This window comes from Colias philodice, chromosome 19 (genome assembly GCF_061535455.1).
Source record: "Colias philodice isolate Cphi_HAF_F1 chromosome 19, ilColPhil1 Martin Lab GWU primary, whole genome shotgun sequence".
Classification (NCBI taxonomy): domain Eukaryota; kingdom Metazoa; phylum Arthropoda; class Insecta; order Lepidoptera; family Pieridae; genus Colias; species Colias philodice.
The window spans coordinates 1,685,383-1,704,317 of NC_143104.1; the positions used below are offsets into that span (position 1 = coordinate 1,685,383).

Below are 18,935 nucleotides of genomic sequence, written 5' to 3' on the forward strand. Positions count from 1 at the left end.
TTCGATCCCAATCTTACTGTCTAAACTGGAGGCCCTTGGAATAAGAGATCTTCAATTATCGCTGTTTGAGTCATACCTCACTAACAGAACTCAATGTGTTAAAATTGGATCTCTTACAAGCTCCGAGCACCTTATTTCTTATGGCGTGCCACAAGGCAGCATCCTCGGCCCGAGCCTATTTTTAATTTATGTGAACGATTTGTGTGATATTAGATTGCAAAATGGTGTAATATTCTCTTATGCAGATGATACGGCTTTGGCTTTCTCGTCTAAATCATGGCTTGAAACTTATAATCTTGCACAGCAAGGTTTCAACTCCGTTTTACATTGGCTAGATAACAACTTGCTGACCTTAAATGTTAAAAAGACAAAATTGGTAACTTTTTCAATACGCAATGACATATCTGATACTAATCACCTCCAAATTTTGGTTCCTTCTATCACGAATCCATCGAATCCAGCTGTTATTGAAAGAGTATCATCTATCAAATATCTCGGCATCATTGTTGACTCCTCGCTAGCTTTTAAGGAGCATATAGAAACTGTTGGGACTAGGATACGAAAACTTATGTATATTTTTAGGCAACTACGCTCATCAGCTGACAATTCAATTATGAAAATGGTATATATAGCGCTGTGCCAGTCTGTTATTTTGTATGGAATTGAATCTTGGGGTGGTACATATAAATCTTATCTAATTCAGCTTGAACGTGCCCAAAGGGCAGCTTTGAAGGTTTGCTTTCATAAGCCTCGATTATATCCAACAGCAGAATTATACAAATTATCTCAAGTACTAACAGTTCGCCAATTGTTTATTCTTAAAACCGCTTTAAAACAACACAGTTCCACTCCTTATAATCCCCTTACTGAGCGTCGCAATTATATAGTAGCTCCGACAATTAGATTAAATACATCGTTCAGTCACAGATTCTTTTTATTTCTTGGCCCTTACATTTATAATAAACTCCAAAATATTCTATCTGTACATTCATTAAATTATCACAAACTGAAAATATTACTTGATAGCTGGCTAAAGGGACTTTCATATGCAGAGACTGAGACCTTTTTAGATTCATTTATCTAATTTGTTCACATTAAGATTTCAGATGCACACGCACTCAAACTCACTCACACTCACTCACACTTCACACTCACTCAATCTTCACAATCACTCACACTTCATCCGGGTACACTTTTGCATGTTTAATTTTAGTTTTTCTTTGTATTATTTTATTTTATATATATTTTTTTCTTTTGATAATGTAACTAAAGTAATTTGATTTTTAAGTTACATACATATTTGTCTAAACTATAATGTTCTGTTCATCCGAGTGGTGGAGACCTGGTGACCCATATTACAGGTTTTACACCTACCATGGGCACCAGCTTTCCACACCTGTTGCCTGTTTAATGTTATTATGTTACTGTACATGTACTGGAAAGAAATAAATGAATTTATTATTATTTATTATTATTAAAGTGCACCACTATCGAAAGGATTACACAGTGGTTCTACTTGATCCTGTATTATTGCAAGTATTTTTGACTCGCTGTCAGTTGTTTTGGGTTTATAACAACCACCACCAGTTTTGTTCATCTGAACCTAAAGAAAAAATGAAATATATTTTAGAAGTGATGATTTCATGCAAAAACCCCAAACTTTAGCTCATAACGGGCCATTTCAGTACTGGTTTTTCTCTGACCTTGTGTATGAATACATTTGAATGTAGGCAAAAAATCAGGTAAATGAGATCAAACTTATGTAAGTAAAACTAATCAAGCAATTGGTTATCAAGTATTTGGACACGGCCAGTGTGAGATATAATAATTCGTCTTGCTGAGTCTGAAGTAGCAGTTTGCGCTGGTGTCGAATGTACTCTGCTTTGTCCAACGTTTGATAGCAATCGCTAGTGCTCGCGAGTGCTCATCGGCCGATCGCCCCCCCGGACCCGCGCGCCTGATTCCGCACTCTTAGCTCCGCGGCTCGTGCGAACAGTCGACACACGCATTAATAATTACAATTTGTTTGTCAGACAAGTGTCTGTACTATGTAAATCGCCGAGCACAAATATAAACCTTGAACTACCATTACGACTTATTATTTCATTATTTCACCGGCGACGAAGCCCTAAAGCCGCAACCAGCCTCTTCAGTGACCGTGATGAAGTAAAAGTAGTTTGTGTAGGAATAAATGTAACTTGTGTGTGTTGCCCGTTTTCCAAGTCATAGGCTAAATAATTTGTTTGTGCTGGTTCCGAGTAGGGTTCATTTTGTCCGTAGTTTAATAACAGTGACTTTGATGAAGTAGGTTGTGTAGAAACAAATGTATCGTGTGGGTTTTGCCGGTCTTCCAAGTCATAGGATGAAATATTTGCTTGTGATGAGCCACACGAAGATGGAGTACGATTTCTCATAATCGACTGAAATACTAAATTTTGAATGTTATTCATCAAAGACTCTCTGTCGAAAGGATCCTTAATTTTTCTAATTTTGGCTGCTATCATTAATCCAAAGTGGTCGTACTCATCAACATTTTCTTTTTGAGTTATAGATTTCATATGATTAAATACTTCATCCATTTGTCTTTTGGCTGCAATTATTTCTGGTGGCGCAATATTTTTCTTTACAAAGCGTTTTTTGTTTGTTGACTGATTATTAGGTCGCAAGATTTTGGCTTGTGTTAACGAATTCTGATCATCTGTTGTACTTGGTGTAGGGGAATCTATATCCTGATTAGTTTCTTGAGCTTCAGAATCCACCCTTGCATTCGATGAAGGAACCTGAAAAGATGAAAGAACCTCATATATTTCTGGTCGGGCTTTATATTTTTACTAGCTGTTCCCGCAAGCTACGCTTCACCTTAAAAGTGTTCCCGTGGAAATACCGCGATAAAAAGTAGTATATGTGTTAATCCAGGGTGTCAGCTAAGTCCATACCAAATTTTGTTAAAATGTGTTAGATAAATATATTATAAAAAAAATGTGTATTAGTACAGTATTGTTTTAAATTAAAAAATGAAATCAGGTAGCAATACAGTTTATGTCTCTTCACTACGAAATCTATGTGTAGGTCCACACTGCGCGCCTAGCGCGGTTGCGACGGCGGGCGCGAAATATCAAACGTATGAAACGCGCCTTTGCGTCCACATTGAAATGACTATGGCGGAAGCCTAGTGCGACGGTAATGAGCGAGCCAGCGCGCGTAGTTTTCAAACTCTCCTTTCGGGCCACACTACGGGCCTAGTCAGCGAGCGACCCAACGCGCGGCTAGCGGTGATAACAAACCATTTCAGTCTTGTCGCTCGACTTCTTATAATATTATATTCTTTATTGTTTTTCGTAAAATAGCGGTAAATACTTAATTGTTTATACGTGCGATTCAATCTAAAACACCTATATACACCACAGTAATTTTGTAGGGTATAATCTCAATTCTTCATATTATAAGATAATAATTCACCCGTAATTCCTCTGTTTTTATTTATTTCGTACACAACATCTATAATGTACAATACCTCCCATCTCAAAATCGGACTGTCCAGTTAAAATAGCAAATCGTCCAAAGTTTGCAACACCAGATATACGTCGAACCGCTACATGAGCTCGCGCGTCGGTGTGGCCGCCGGCCACCGCGAGCGCCCGCTCGTCGCGCCCGCCACAGGCTCTAGCCACCGCGCATTCAGTGTGGACGCACACTATAGTCACGTATGAATAGTATTTACATTTGATTCTGTTTATTGTTTAAATTATCCAAAAGTCTAAAAGTACTCTTAAGATTATTACAGTATATTACAAAATTCCGTTTAGTTTTATTTTTTCAAACTAATAATAAAATATTTTTTTTTGTTCAGTTTATAGTTCTGGTTTGAAGATGACGTCAATACATTGAGAAAGAAGCGGTGCCTAAATCTTATTATGTTGAGTACTGATAAAAATACGGACACAGGAGCACACCCCGGACACTCCATACAAAATCATCGTTTTGACAGTCACACTGTAGAGACTGCAAATGTGTGTATTAACGCTGATGGATTTTAGGCAGAAAAAAGTAAAGATTGTTATATAAACTTGAGATACTTTATTAGACGATATGCGTAGCACCACACGTAGCACAAAGGGTAAAGGCGGAAGAAAAAAATTATATAATGACAGATAGGTATTTGACATTTTTTATATAAGTAAACTCCTTTCACCAACAAAAAAGGCTGATAAAAAGGAGGAGAATTTGGAATATAGAAATTTAATTGGTTGTTTAAATCAATACATATAATAAAATTCTAGAAAAGTGGTGTCTGTACAATGAAAATATGTAAAAAAAATTTAGCAGGGGTTATTACTAAATCGATCCCAAACCCAAAACTGTCGTTAAAATTTTTTTTGTCTGTTTGTCTGTTTGTCCGTTTGTCCGTTTGTCTGTTTGTCTGTATGTTTGAACACGCTAATCTCAGAAACGGCTTATCCGATTTAAATGCGGTTTTCACTAATATATTTTGGTAATCTTCATTTAACATTTAGTGTTTATTTCATGTCAATCGGTTTATAAATAAAAAAGTTATGACCATTTAAGTATTCACGGCGAACATTTGCTAAGGCATTCTATGGTACACTATTATACAGTGTACGATAAAACGTAAGTTATCTGTTATACGCTACAGTTATTTCTGGGGGTGAGGGGGTAAGCTGAGGTAGTAGGGGGGGAGGGGAAAATTAAAATTATGCTTATTTTTAGGTAAATTTTATACATAAAATGTCCTTTAAATTATGTCGTATTACATATATTTTTAAGCCCCGACGCAAAAAGATGAGTGATAAGTGTTTGACCGCTATGTGTGTCTGTGTGTGTGTATCTGTTTGTTCCACCGTAGCTCGCTAACAGGTAATCCGAATTAGATGCGGTTTTTTGTTTGGCAGCATATTTTCCGACGCTGGTTCTTAGATAAAGTGTATCAAAATCGGTTCATCCATTTATTATACCTACCTATAGGGGTAAATGTGGGAATGAAAAAAATTAAAGTTGTCGAATCTAAGTCATATATATTAAACTAGATTTCCGCCCGCGGCTTCGCCCGCGTTTTCAAAAGAAAACCCGCATAGTTCCCGTTCCCGTGGGATTTCCGGGATAAAACCTATCCTATGTGTTAATCCAAGTTACCCTCTATATGTGTGCTAAATTTCATTGTAATCGGTTCAGTAGTTTTTACGTGAAAGAGTAACAAACATCCATACATCCATACATCCATACATCCATAAATCCTTACAAACTTTCGCCTTTATTATATAATGTAATTCTATATGTATTAAGATTAAGATGAAAGTGAACGTTTTATCAAAATCGGTTCATCCATTTATTTGATATAGGGGTAAAAGAAGGAATAAATAAATGAATTTTATCTGAGGAAAATTCGTATAAGTCAGGAAAATTTTTCTAAGTCCGGAAAATTTCCATACGCCAGGAAAAATTCTATACGTCAGGAAAATTTATACAGATGAGGAAAATTCGTATAAGTCAGGAAAATTTTTCTAAGTCCGGAAAATTTCCATACGCCAGGAAAATTTCTATACGCCAGGAAAATTTCTTTAAGTCGGGAAATTTAAACAGATTAGGAAAATTCGTATAAGTCAGGAAAATTTTTCTTAGTCCGGAAAATTTCCATACGCCAGGAAAATTTCTATACGTCAGGAAAATTTCTATACGTCAGTAAAAATTTATATAAGCCAGGAAAATTTCTATACGTCAGGAAAAATTTCTATAAGGTGGAAAAGGATAGGTTAGGTAAGGTTAGGTTAGGTTAGGTTAGGAAAATAGTCCGGAAAATTTCCATATAGTCCATTGAATAAAAAGTTCTAGAGTGCGTGAGTTAGTAACGTAAGATGTTTCTTTGGAAACATGTCAAGAGTCCCTAGGTAATAAACATACTAAAACCCCGGGACACTAGGAGGAGCCCCGGAGTGGGGGGAGGGGGGGAATGGGTCCATTTTTTTCATTTTTCGCTTAAATCTCAAAAACGGTACATGTTAGAGAAAAACTTTCAAGGAAAAGTTGAAAGGCCATAAAATTATCTACAAGTTCTTCCTAAATCATTTTTTCCTATATCCTACCGTTTCTGAGTTATACGCAGTAAAAAATGATTTTGGCTCAAACAATTTCCCTATACTACACATCAATCGATCAAACAATATTTCTTTCTTCCAAAAAACTCAAATGTGCAACTTGTGACCAGTACTGATAGATTGCTCTTAATTAGGTCTATAATTGGTAAAATAAACACATTCCTCCATGGAAGCCTTTAGGAGGAATCGATTGTCAAAATATTATATTAGGGCAGTTTGAGTTACTGAACTTGATATTTTTATTTTTTTCTTCCAAAAAACTCAAAAGTGCAACTTGTGACCGGTACAGATAGATTGCTCATAATTAGGTCTATCATTGATAAAAATACCAGATTCCACCACGGAGGCGTTTACGGGGAATTGAATTTTATTAGGGTAGTTACGATACTTGAACTTTTTCTTTTTTTTCTTCCAAAAAACTCAAAAGTGCAACTTGTGACCAGTACTGATAGATTGCTCTTAATTAGGTCTATAATTGGTAAAATAAACACATTCCTCCATGGAAGCCTTTAGGAGGAATCGATTGTCAAAATATTATATTAGGGTAGTTTGAGTTACTGAACTTGAACTTTTTATTTTTTTCTTGCAAAAAACTCAAATGTGCAACTTGTGACCAGTACTGATAGATTGCTCTTAATTAGGTCTATAATTGGTAAAATAAACACATTCCTCCATGGAAGCCTTTAGGAGGAATCGATTGTCAAAATATTATATTAGGGCAGTTTGAGTTACTGAACTTGATCTTTTTATTTTTTTCTTCCAAAAAACTCAAAAGTGCTACTTGTGACCGGTACAGATAGATTGCTCATAATTAGGTCTATCATTGATAAAAATACCAGATTCCACCACGGAGGCGTTTATGGGGAATTTAATTTTATTAGGGTAGTTACGATACTTGAACTTTTTATTTTTTTTCTTCCAAAAAACTCAAAAGTGCAACTTGTGACCGGTACAGATAGATTGCTCATACTTAGGTCTATCATTGATAAAAATACCAGATTCCACCATGGAGGCGTTTACGGGGAATTGAATTTTATTAGGGTAGTTAGTTAAAAAGTTCAAGTATCGTAACTACACTAATAAAATTCAATACCTCCTAAACGCCTCCATGGTGGTGTCTGGTTTTTTTATCAATGATAGACTTAATTATGAGCAATCTATCGGTACCAGTCACAAGTTGCACTTTTGAGTTTTTTGGAAGAAAAAAAAATAAAAAGTTCAAGTATCGTAACAACCCTAATAAAATTCAATTCCCCGTAAACGCCACCGTGGTGGAATCTGGTATTTTTATCAATGATAGACCTAATTATGAGCAATCTATCTGTACCGGTCACAAGTTGCACTTTTGAGTTTTTTGGAAGAAAAAAATAAAAAGATCAAGTTCAGTAACTCAAACTGCCCTAATATAATATTTTGACAATCGATTCCTCCTAAAGGCTTCCATGGAGGAATGTGTTTATTTTACCAATTATAGATCTAATTAAGAGCAATCTATCAGTACCGGTCACAAGTTGCACATTTGAGTTTTTTGGAAGAAATAAATATTTTTTGATCGATTGATGTGTAGTATAGGGAAATTGTTTGAGCCAAAATCATTTTTTACTGCGTATAACTCAGAAACGGTAGGATATAGGAAAAAATGATTTAGGTACAACTTGTAGATAATTTTATGGCCTTTCAACTTTTCCTTGAAAGTTTTTCTCTAACATGTACCGTTTTTGAGATTTAAGCGAAAAATGAAAAAAATGGACCCATTCCCCCCCTCCCCCCACTCCGGGGCTCCTCCTAGTGTCCCGGGGTTTTAGTATGTTTATTACCTAGGGACTCTTGACATGTTTCCGAAGAAACATCTTACGTTACTAACTCACGCACTCTAGACCCCCCTTGGAGGGATTCATTCAATGGACTAATACGCCAGGAATATTTATATAAGCCAGAACTCTCAGTTTTGGTACCCCTACTTTGGCGCACTCCAGTAGTTGTTCACTGGAGTTTGTCGGCGCTGGGGTAATAACGTTATTTACACCTGCTGTGGTTGTGATGAGTGGCCTACTGGTTGCAGGCGTTGTAGGGGTGGGGACTTGTGGTTGATGGGGCAAATCCTTGGATGCAATTGTTGAGCCGTTGTTTATTGCTGCGACTCGTGCGATTTTAGCGGCAAAGGCCAAGAATGGCTTCCTCAGACTCTCAGTCTCCATGATGGTGGGTAGAGACTCTTGGCTCAGTTGGGTCTGAGTTTGAATTTCGAGTGAGAGTCTGTCTGCACCAAATCTTGGGCACTCGAATAAAATGTGCCAGATGGTCTCGTGGCACGACGAGTCGCAGACGCAGGATGGGCTGTCTATTATGTTGAATCTGTGTAAATAGGCCGCGAATCCTCCATGGCCGGTTAAGACTTGGACTAAAGTTGGTGTCAATGTGGTGTCCTTAAGTACTCGTCTCGCAGAAGAGACGGTCGGCAGAAATGCCTTGGTGACCGACCCTGTAGTGGAGGATTTGTAGCGTTGTTGCCATTTTTGAATTGTTGCCTCCCTGATTTTCCGCTTAATGTATGAAAGGGGCACTTTGCTGTAATCAGGTGCAGTCTTTTTGGTGAGAGCAGCCTTTTTTGCTAGTTGGTCTGCTCTCTCATTCCCGAATCCCGGGTGTTCCCACGTGAGCCCTTAGCCAGAAGAGTCTCACCTCTCTGTCTTCTGCTCGGGTTTCCGCGATGAGTTTTTTAATCTCCAGAGCTAGTTGGTGTGTAACACATGGGTTTTTTAAAAGCTCAAGCGAAGATCTTGAGTCGCTCATGATATTTACAGTTTTGGCTTTTGAGCTCCTTGCCATCTTGACCGCTCTGTAGAGCGCGTACATCTCCGATTGGAAGACAGTGTTGTGTGACTCTAGTCGGAAGGTGGAGTACCTGGTCTCTTTACCTTTGTCCCACCATGTTAGGGCAGCACCTACCTTCCCCTCTATTTTGCTGCCGTCGGTGAAGATTTGGGGACCGACTACATGATAGGTCTCCAAAGTATTGGGATCCAGATTTTCAAGACGCTCGAACTCTGTTATTATCAGAGTTGAGGGATGTGGGTTGTGGAGATATCCCACTTTTTGCTCCACCTCTCTTCCTGGCGGGATATGCTCCTCCGAGTAGCCTTTTTTGATTTTGAAGAAGGCTGCCGCTTCCTGGACCCTGAGGTCGAGTGGCAGCAACCCGGAAAGTATGAGCGCCGATGTTAGAGACACCGTGCGATAGGCTTTGCAAATCTTTATTGCAAAGCCTCTCTGCAGCGAGGACAGTTGGTCTCTGATTGATAGTTTTTCCACTGCAGGATACCACGCGCTTGCCGCGTATAGCACGATTGGCTCTATGACCGACACATATATGGTCCTTATTATCTCTTTGTTTAGACCCCAACTCACTTTTGCTGCACACGCTAGCTGTTTATATATGTCGGCAGCCTTTCTACAAGTGGCCGCCACGTGTGAGTTAAAGGTGAGTTTGCAGTCGATGATAAGACCCAGCAGCTTTATTTCTTTTACGAGTTTTAGCTGGATCCCTGACATGTTTATTATGGGGAGGTCGAATTTTAGTTTACGAGTTATTATCATCGCATTGGTCTTGTGTGCGGGAAAGTTCAACTTGTTTTGTTTTCCCCATGTTTGCACAGCCTCTAAGGTGGTGTTGGCTGTGCTTTGAATTTTTTCAACTGTCGGGGCTGAGAATATTAGGACTACGTCATCTGCAAATGCTTGGCAGTAGACGCCTAGGCTATTAAGTTTTTGGAGGAGCGTATCTAAAATTAGGTTCCAGAAGGTAGGCCCTCCTATGGAGCCCTGGATGCACCCTTTGTTGGTGCCCCTTTCGAATACTGCTCTTGCGTAATTGACCCTGACTGTCCTGTCACAAAGGTAGGATGTTATAAGGCCGTAAAGGTTTTTTGGGCACCTCTTGTTAATAAGTTGTTTCTTTAGGGCAGGCCACCACGCGTTGTCAAAAGCCCCCTCTATGTCCAACGACACCATAAGCACAATTGAAAAGGATAGGTTAGGTTAGGTTAGGTTAGGTTAGGTTAGGAAAATTTTTCTAAGTCCGAAAAATTTCTATAAGGTGGAAAAGGATAGGTTAGGTTAGGTTAGGTTAGGTTAGGAAAATTTTTCTAAGTCCGGAAAATTTCCATACACCAGGAAAATTTCTATACGTCAGGAAAATTTATATAAGCCATGAAAATTTCTATACGTCAGGAAAAATTTCTATAAGGTGGAAAAGGATAGGTTAGGTTAGGTTAGGTTAGGAAAATTTTTGTAAGTCCGGAAAATTTCCATACGCCAGGAAAATTTCTATACGTCAGGAAAATTTATATAAGCCAGGAAAATTTCTATACGTCAGGAAAAATTTCTATAAGGTGGAAAAGGATAGGTTAGGTTAGGTTAGGTTAGGTTAGGTTAAGAAAATTTTTGTAAGTCCGGAAAATTTCCATACGCCAGGAAAATTTCTATACGTCAGCAAAATTAATATAAGCCAGGAAAATTTCTATACGTCAGGAAATATTTCTATAAGGTGGCAAAGGATAGGTTAGGTTAGGTTAGGTTAGGAAAATTTTTCTTAGTCTGGAAAATTTCCATACGCCAGGAAAATTTCTATACGTCCGGAAAATTTATATAAGCCAGGAAAATTTCTATACGTCAGGAAAAATTTCTATAAGGTGGAAAAGGATAGGTTAGGTTAGGAAAATTTTTGTAAGTCCGGAAAATTTCCATACGCCAGGAAAATTTCTATACGTCCGGAAAATTTATATAAGCCAGAAAATTTCTATACGTCAGGAAAAATTTCTATAAGGTGGAAAAGGATAGGTTAGGTTAGGAAAATTTTTCTAAGTCCGGAAAATTTCCATACGCCAGGAAAATTTCTATACGTCAGGAAAATTTCTATACGTCCGGAAAATTTATATAAGCCAGGAAAATTTCTATACGTCAGGAAAAATTTCTATAAGGTGGAAAAGGATAGGTTAGGTTAGGAAAATTTTTCTAAGTCCGGAAAATTTCCATACGCCAGGAAAATTTCTATACGTCAGGAAAATTAATATAAGCCAGGAAAATTTCTATACGTCAGGAAAAATTTCTATAAGGTGGAAAAGGATAGGTTAGGTTAGGTTGGGTTAGGAAAATTTTTCTAAGTCCGGAAAATTTCCATATACCAGGAAAATTTCTATACGTCAGCAAAATTAATATAAGCCAGGAAAATTTCTATACGTCCGGAAATATTTCTATAAGGAGGCAAAGGATAGGTTAGGTTAGGTGAGGTTAGGTTAGGAAAATTTTTCTAAGTCCGGAAAATTTACTATTTTTTGATAATATATTACCCATGTTTTATACCTAACCTAACCTTAACACACGCACACACACACACACACAGAGAAACCTAACTATTAGTACATTGAGGTACCTATTTTTGTTGTTGAATAGCCGAATTTTTTTTCGAATTTTCTGAGAAAAGAGAAACGAAACTATATAGTTTTAAAAAATTACTAACCTAACCTAAACACAAACCTAACTAATAAATCGTCACACAGAAACCAAACTATTAGTTTTTTAGTGTTTTTGTTGTTGAACGGCCGAATTTTTTCGATTTTGAAAAATTTCGAATTTTCCGGGAAAAGAGAGACGAAACAGCTAATATTACGATTATAAATTTCGTGGCCAGAAATAATTTAGTTTTAAAAAGCTAACCTAACCTAACCTTACCTAACCTAACCTAACCTAACCTAACCTAAACACAAACCTAACTATTAAATCGTCACACATAAACCTTACTATTATTACATTGAGGTTCAAATTTACGTCTATCAAAAATTAACGCCCTCTTTTGTTGTTGTCGTCGTTGTGTTGATTCAGCTTCTTATAGCTTTTTGTGTATCAGTTTGTTTGTTTGTTTGAACGCGCTAATCTCGGGAACTACTGGTCCAATTTGAAAAATTCTTTCGGTGTTAGATAGCCCATTTATCGAGGAAGGCTATATCCATACTAATATTATAAATGCGAAAGTAACTCTGTCTGTCTGTCTGTTACTCAATCACGCCTTAACTACTGAACCAATTTGCATGAAATTTGGTATAGAGATATTTTGATACCCGAGAAAGGACATAGGATAGGTTTTATTCCGGAAATCCTACGGGAACGGGTTTTTCTTTGAAAACGCGGGCGAAGCCGCGGGCGGAAAGCTAGTTATATTAATATATAAGCTCCAGGCCAGATATCGCGCACGCGGTAAGCATGCTGAGTCAGTTTTATGATTGTTATGATCAGCGTCATTGGAAGGCCGCGAAACGCGTGCTACGGTATTTAAAAGGTACTGTAAACTACAAACTTGTTTTTAGTAGAAGTGGTCTAGACATCAATGGGTATATTGATGCTGACTGGGCTTCGTGTGAGGTCGATCGTAGGTTGTACACTGGGTTTGTGTTTCAAATTGGGAAAGGTAATTTACTAAGCTTCCCCTTAACACAAGCTTCACATGGACTGAACTGTGATTTATCATAAGTAATGCCTCCTTTTTCTCGCTTTATGGTTGGGACATTTTTGACTAGCGTAAAAAAAAATTCGCGTTTTTCTGATGAAATACATCCGTAAACAGCACAATATCTAACCATTTTCTACGAAAAACGATACGATCCAAAATAATAAAATTACTTTGAAGTCAATTTGATTAATGTTGTCAATCTTCGTTGCGTATCGTCCCTGTAGAAAAATATGGACCATTTTTAGACTGATCGTGCGGGGGAGGTAAGTGTTTAATTTTGGCGGGAGGCGGAGAGTGTCCGTTCTGTAGCGTTTAGCTACTAGGTATTATGTATTCTGTGACAGGAGTACATACAAACATATTGTACGCCATCTGAAACCAAAGTAAGTAATCATTTTATGAAAAGTATTCAAATTATATTAACCATAAAAAGGTACTGAGGTAAGGTATTTTGTATTATTTCAGAGCTTGTCCAATGAAAAAACTGATGAGCAGCATCCTGGACCCGAAAGGTCTCCGCTGAAGGAACCCGTTTCTTCTCACAGAGAGTCTAGGTCACCACAACCGCAGTCCAGATCACCCCGCAATGAGTCTAGATCACCCGGCAAAGAGTCTAGGTCATCCCGCCGGGAGTCCAGATCACCATGCAATGAGTCTAAATCACCCCGCCGGGAGTCTAGGTCCACCCATAATAAGTCTAGATCATCTTCAAGCAGTTCTTCAGGTTCATCATCATCAGGCTCGTCTTCCACTGGCTCCTTTTCTTCTGGCTCGTCCTGTTCGAATGAAAAAAGGGCAGACCGAAAAAACGTTACTGCTAATAACAAAGTAGCAGTTTATGATTTACAAGCTGTGTTACAGTGTCCACGTGGTGACTCGTCAGCGTTCTATTACAAGTCCAAACTTAATAGTTATAACCTGACAGTTACTGAGTTATCTAAGTATACTGAGTTAGAGAAAAAAGTCGCTTTTGACGCTGTACATAGCTATTTTTGGACGGAATCTGATGCAAAGCGTGGAGCTATCGAAATAGGTACGTGCGTTTGGAAATACTTGGAGGGAATTGCCAAAGACGCTGAACATCCAATAAACATAATATTTTATTCTGATAACTGTGCTGGACAGAATAAAAATAAGTTTATAATGTCAATGTACATGTATGCTGTTTATCAATTTAATTTACAAAGCATCACTCACAAATTCTTAATCCGAGGCCACACGCAGAACGAGCCCGATAGCATACACAGCCTAATAGAAAAAGAAGTCCGTAAAAATCTTAAATCCGGCCCGATATACACCCCAGTTCAATACATAACGCTCATAAAAATCTCAAAAAAAAAGTAAGCCGCTAATTAATGTCCATGAGCTTATCGTATGATAGTATTCTGGACTTAAAAAAGTTGCAAGAGGAATGGGGCTTTAATTATGGTACGGATGAAAGCGGCCAAAATGTCAACTGGAATGATATTAAGGAATTAAAGGTCACGAAAGAAAATCCTTTTTTATTTCACTACAAGACATCATACAAGGAAGGAAACTTCATGCAGGTGAATGTGCGAAATAAAAGAAGAAGGATGCAATTAGCCACAGAAATCCGCTTAAACGCAGCTTATACGCAGAGGCAGGAAATAAGCTCCAACAAAAAGAAGGACTTGAAAGAATTAATTGCGAAAGGTGTGATTCCATCTTATTACGCTGGATTTTATAACTCAATTTTTAACATTAATTGATAAGCATTTTTGGTGTAATTTTCTTGTATTTTCTAATTGCAACCAACGAGACTGATTGCTGATTTAATTGTGATAATAATATGTATTATGGAGAGATACATAATAATTATTATAATTGTTTGTTACCTTAACCTTTCAAGTAGAGCTAAGAAGCTTTAAGAAGCTTTCTTTTCATAAAGTTTTGTGAAGTTAGATCTCAAAAAGCATTCATGATGCTATTGACTGTTAAGTTTTAATTTGTATTTTTATTATAAAATAATTAAAATGTCAATCATATTGATAAGTATGTGCAGTGAAGAACAGTTTACGATAAACTTACCAAATGCCTAAAATATCTTCTTCGACTAGCTTCCGGAGCCTTAGAATACATCCGATAAAGCTCTTCACTGTACTTAACATGCCAACATAACACGAATAGATGTCATGAGTTGTAGTTTGATGCCCCCAGCTAACACAGGAAATCTTCTCTTTAGGTCTCCGTATTGCCGCTCAACAACATTTCTGGTTTTTATGTGAGCATCATTATATTTTTGCTGTCCTCAGGTAGCAGGATTAAGATATGGAGTCAGAAGATGGAAGATGGCTTTGAAAATATAAATCATGACATTCTGTGAAATTATGCACAAGTTTTAGCAACATAATAAAGTTTTTTTTTTTTATTAAGTTGCTATTATGTTGTTTGTATTGTAATAAAATTATTATCGAGCCCATATTATTTGCCGGGTCAAAAAAAATGTCTTACTTTCTCTCCAGTTACTAATAGTAGGTAGTTCTCTAATAAAGAGTTTTTTTTTTTGTTTCTGCGTACAAACGGATGTCAATATATTTGGTAATTATTTATTTTAAAAGAATATTTAAGTGACTATGAAAATTGTCTGAGACATAACTGTCTCTCAAATGATCTTTTAGATCAGGAAACAGTTCATTAGTTTTCGTTAAAAGGTTCCTTATTGCCTTTACAGTTAGTACTGCAGAAAAATTTACCTCAGTAGGTGGTTTATTGTTGTTATATTTATGTGCTTGTCGGAATAATAATAAATAATATTTTATTTCCAGATATTCATCCATATTTGTGTTAGTATACATTAATCTTAGAAACTATGTTAGTAATACGTATTATTAAATTAAATTCCATACAAATTAAATACATACATAATGATTCCACCATAAAACAAATGTTTACAACACTCACAGAGGGCACAGTCAAACCACCTCTCTGCTTTTGGATAATAAGTGCTACCCCATTTCTCCTATTTAACACTGCATCTTGTCAGTTTCACAGGTTAAACGCATTCAACGCATTTTTTTTTTCGAATTGATCGAATTACAAGTATGCCTGCAATATAGCCAATGCATTGTTTTGAAGTCTCATTAATATTAGAATCAGGTATTGCCCAAAATATATGTAAAAATTCACTTAACTGAGTTTGTAACGAGGATGGGTCATCGTCGTCAAGCCGGTATTTCTTAGTAGTACGCGTATTTTCAGCGTTGGTAAAATCATCAATATTAAATTGTTTTGTATTTTTAGCAAGCTTTGCACTAGAAGTGGTTAATATTGATATATTATTGCCCTAGACGTTGCCGGTGGGAGTATTTATTTCATGATGAATTAACAACTGTTTGTACGCATTAACGAATTGTGCAGCTGTTGGGTTTGGGCCCCAACCCTCACGGCTACGAATAGCACAAAAAATAATTCTAAGTGATCCTGGCTCTTCTTATATGTTAAAAGATACTAGTTTAATTCAGGTCTGTCAGACTTAATATAAATATCAATTATATTTATAGCGATTCTCCGTGCTCTAGAGACTCTGTAATTGAATATTTTTTGTTTCGTTGAAAGATTTGTGCCACTGTATGGTTTTAATAAATATGTCTTTAGTGGAAACGCATCATCTCCAACTAAAAATCCTCCTTTTGGAAGCAAATTATTCTCAAGATCACTACGTAATTTGCTGTTTTTGAATATCCCCCCCATCTGAATTTCTTCCATTAGCCCCAATATTTACATATTGAAAACAATAGTCATGATTCACCACAGCCATCAAAACCACACTGTTGGAACCCTTGTAATTAAAATATTCACTTCCACAATTCGGTGGTGCTTGAATTATCACATGCTTCCCGTCTATAGCGCTGTGGCAACCAGGGAAATTCTACCTTTTTCTGAAGCCTAATTCTATTTCTTTCAATTCTTCATTGTTCTGCGGTACCTGAAAAAGTAATTTATTTTTATTTCATTTCACAGGTTCCTGGTCCTACTAATAAGAATAAGAAGAATAAGAATATCTTTATTGAAAAAGTAAAATAATACATTTAAAATTTGGGGAAACTAAAGCCTGTGTTAGTTGGAAACTGTGTTACAGGCTTTAGAATCCCTTCACAATTTTTGTAGATACTAATAAAGACATAGTTTCTCAGGACAGTAGATCTGCTACATCTTCGCATCCAAACATCAACCAGGTATTAGCTAATACAAGCAACGACCAGCAAGCACCACTTACTGTAACTACGACTGCCACTGGAAATACCGCGAGAGCTAAAAAGAGAACTAAAGAAATTGTTCAAGCTGTTTCTGATCTCAAAAAGTTAAATGATGGGATAAATTCTGAGAGTGAAACCGAATTTGATGTGTTTGGAAGGAGTGTTGCGTTACAACTTAAGAATTTATCGGCAGAGAATGCTCTAATAGCACAAAGTAGAATCCAGAATATTCTGACAGAATTTGGGATAAAAGAAATTAGACAAAGAACTACTTCGTCTTTTTCTAATCACAGCTACCAAACACCGTCTTCAGTATATTCAGACACTCCATCACCACACCACTCCCACACCTTCACCAAGCCATGTGTCTACTGCATCACCATTGTACGTCCGCACACCCACACCATCACCAAGCCATGAATCCACTCCATCACCACCATCACTGGCGTCTCTATCTACTACATCTACTTTAAGAAAGAGAAAAGGTTCTACAAAATGCACACCAAAACCATCCTCAGCATCTTCATTAATGAATATGTTCTTCAAAAAAATCAAGAAAAAGCCGAACGCGTCGAGCATCCAGTTGATGCTTTTTTAAATGGTATTGCACCCACACTGAAGAATTTGAATCAATATTACTTAAATTTGGCAAAGACTGAAATATTTACAACTGTGCAAAAATATGAGATGAAGATGATGACAGAGCAAAATGTACCATTATATCCAAGAGATATTGCAACTGAACCAACAAATATAAATCTCACATCGCAATCTATTCTTGACTCTACTGGATTGGCTAATATAGTAGATCCCACACAACATAGTGATGTGCAGCAATTTGTTATGAACTCTACATTTAACGAATGATAATGCTCTAGAACTTAACAAAGTGTTAAAAGTATAATGTGTTTACATACGAAGTAATAAAAACTGATTTAAATACATGTAAAGAAACTTCATTTCTTCGTATTAAAGTTTAGTAGATTTGAATTTTGCCGCTCCGCACAGACAATATAAAAAAGTTTAACATTAGTGACACATACCTACGACAGAGGTCGCGAGAGAACTAATAATGGCGGTTAAATGTTAAATGTTTTTGAACTAATAATGTTATATGGCGGTCGACGCAAGATAAAATTGTGATGTGTTATATGGTAATTAAAATTAAAAACATAATCTTTGAACTATTTTGTATATAATTGTGTACTAAAATTGTTAAATTGAACTTTAAGTGTCGTTTCTTTTTTCAGGTTAGTAAACTTTTCATTTTAGTAACATTGTTAATGTAAAAGTAATACGTATGTTAAATGTGCAATTAAAATAAAGTCTTATCTTTTTTCAGAGAAGAAACACATATCGTTTAATTTAAAATCCCTTATATACATATTTTCAGAATTTTAATTATAGTGCCACAAACTTATCTGACCCGGTGACAGTGTCACTGATGTCGCTTTCTTTTATATAAACAAAATATTCCGTATGAAAAGTCTGTGAAAATGTGACATTTCAAAATGGCGGCACGTAGTTCCAGTTTTTGCCACCGGGTCAGATAAGTTTGTGGCACTGTAAAAGGTTATCCTTAAACTTACCTGTCAGTGGATACATCTGCACTGCAAAAAATGTGTTCACTGATATGTTATCGACTGTTTCTACCTCCAAAAAGGTAAAAATAAAGTTAATAACATCCGGTTTACCTACCTTAGACAAATTGCGAGCCGCTCTCTAGGAGATATAGGTTTAGAGACATTTATTTTCAAAGAATTTACAATTCACTTATTCTAAAGTTTCACAGTATTTTATAGTTGTACACCTTGACAAAAAAAGAATTAAAAAATTTGCGGGTGAGTGGAGATTATTTTGTGCAATAATATTGTCTTATGACGGTGTATGGCTGTGTTCGTGAGGAATGTTTACACGGATATAAAGCAACTAAATGTGACATCGATTGCATGAACTAAAATAAATATTAATTGTAAGTTTATTTAAAAATTTAGTGTTGACTTAACTATTTAAAGTAATTTAATTAATACAATCTTCTTTTTTTATAATATGTATAAGTATAATAATTCATAATATTATGTTGTAATGATTTTTACTCTTTAT

At 36.5% G+C, this 18,935-nt stretch overlaps 1 protein-coding gene across 1 annotated transcript; it reads right to left on the bottom strand.

Moving 5' to 3' along the window:
- Nucleotides 1-1,485: 1,485 nt before the first annotated feature.
- On the bottom strand, nucleotides 1,486-17,906 carry LOC149479767 (uncharacterized). The gene is made up of 4 exons (XM_089707496.1): nucleotides 17,229-17,906; nucleotides 16,748-17,182; nucleotides 14,665-16,609; nucleotides 1,486-2,780 (listed from the first exon to the last, which is right to left on the bottom strand). Exons 3-4 carry the CDS (start codon nucleotides 14,713-14,715, stop codon nucleotides 2,112-2,114), a joined length of 720 nt encoding a protein of 239 aa, XP_089563622.1. The 5' UTR covers nucleotides 14,716-16,609; nucleotides 16,748-17,182; nucleotides 17,229-17,906; the 3' UTR covers nucleotides 1,486-2,111.
- Between the last annotated feature and the right edge of the window lie 1,029 nt (nucleotides 17,907-18,935).

What these genes read in the sequence shown, in the direction of transcription:
- LOC149479767 (XM_089707496.1), bottom strand. Translation starts at nt 14,715, where the DNA reads ATGTATTCTAAGGCTCCGGAAGCTAGTCGAAGAAGATATTTTAGGCAT. An exon ending in GAAGATATTTTAGGCATTTG is followed by an intron (nt 2,781 to 14,664) that starts GTAAGTTTATCG and finishes TCATCTTTTCAG; the next exon opens with GTTCCTTCATCGAATGCAAG.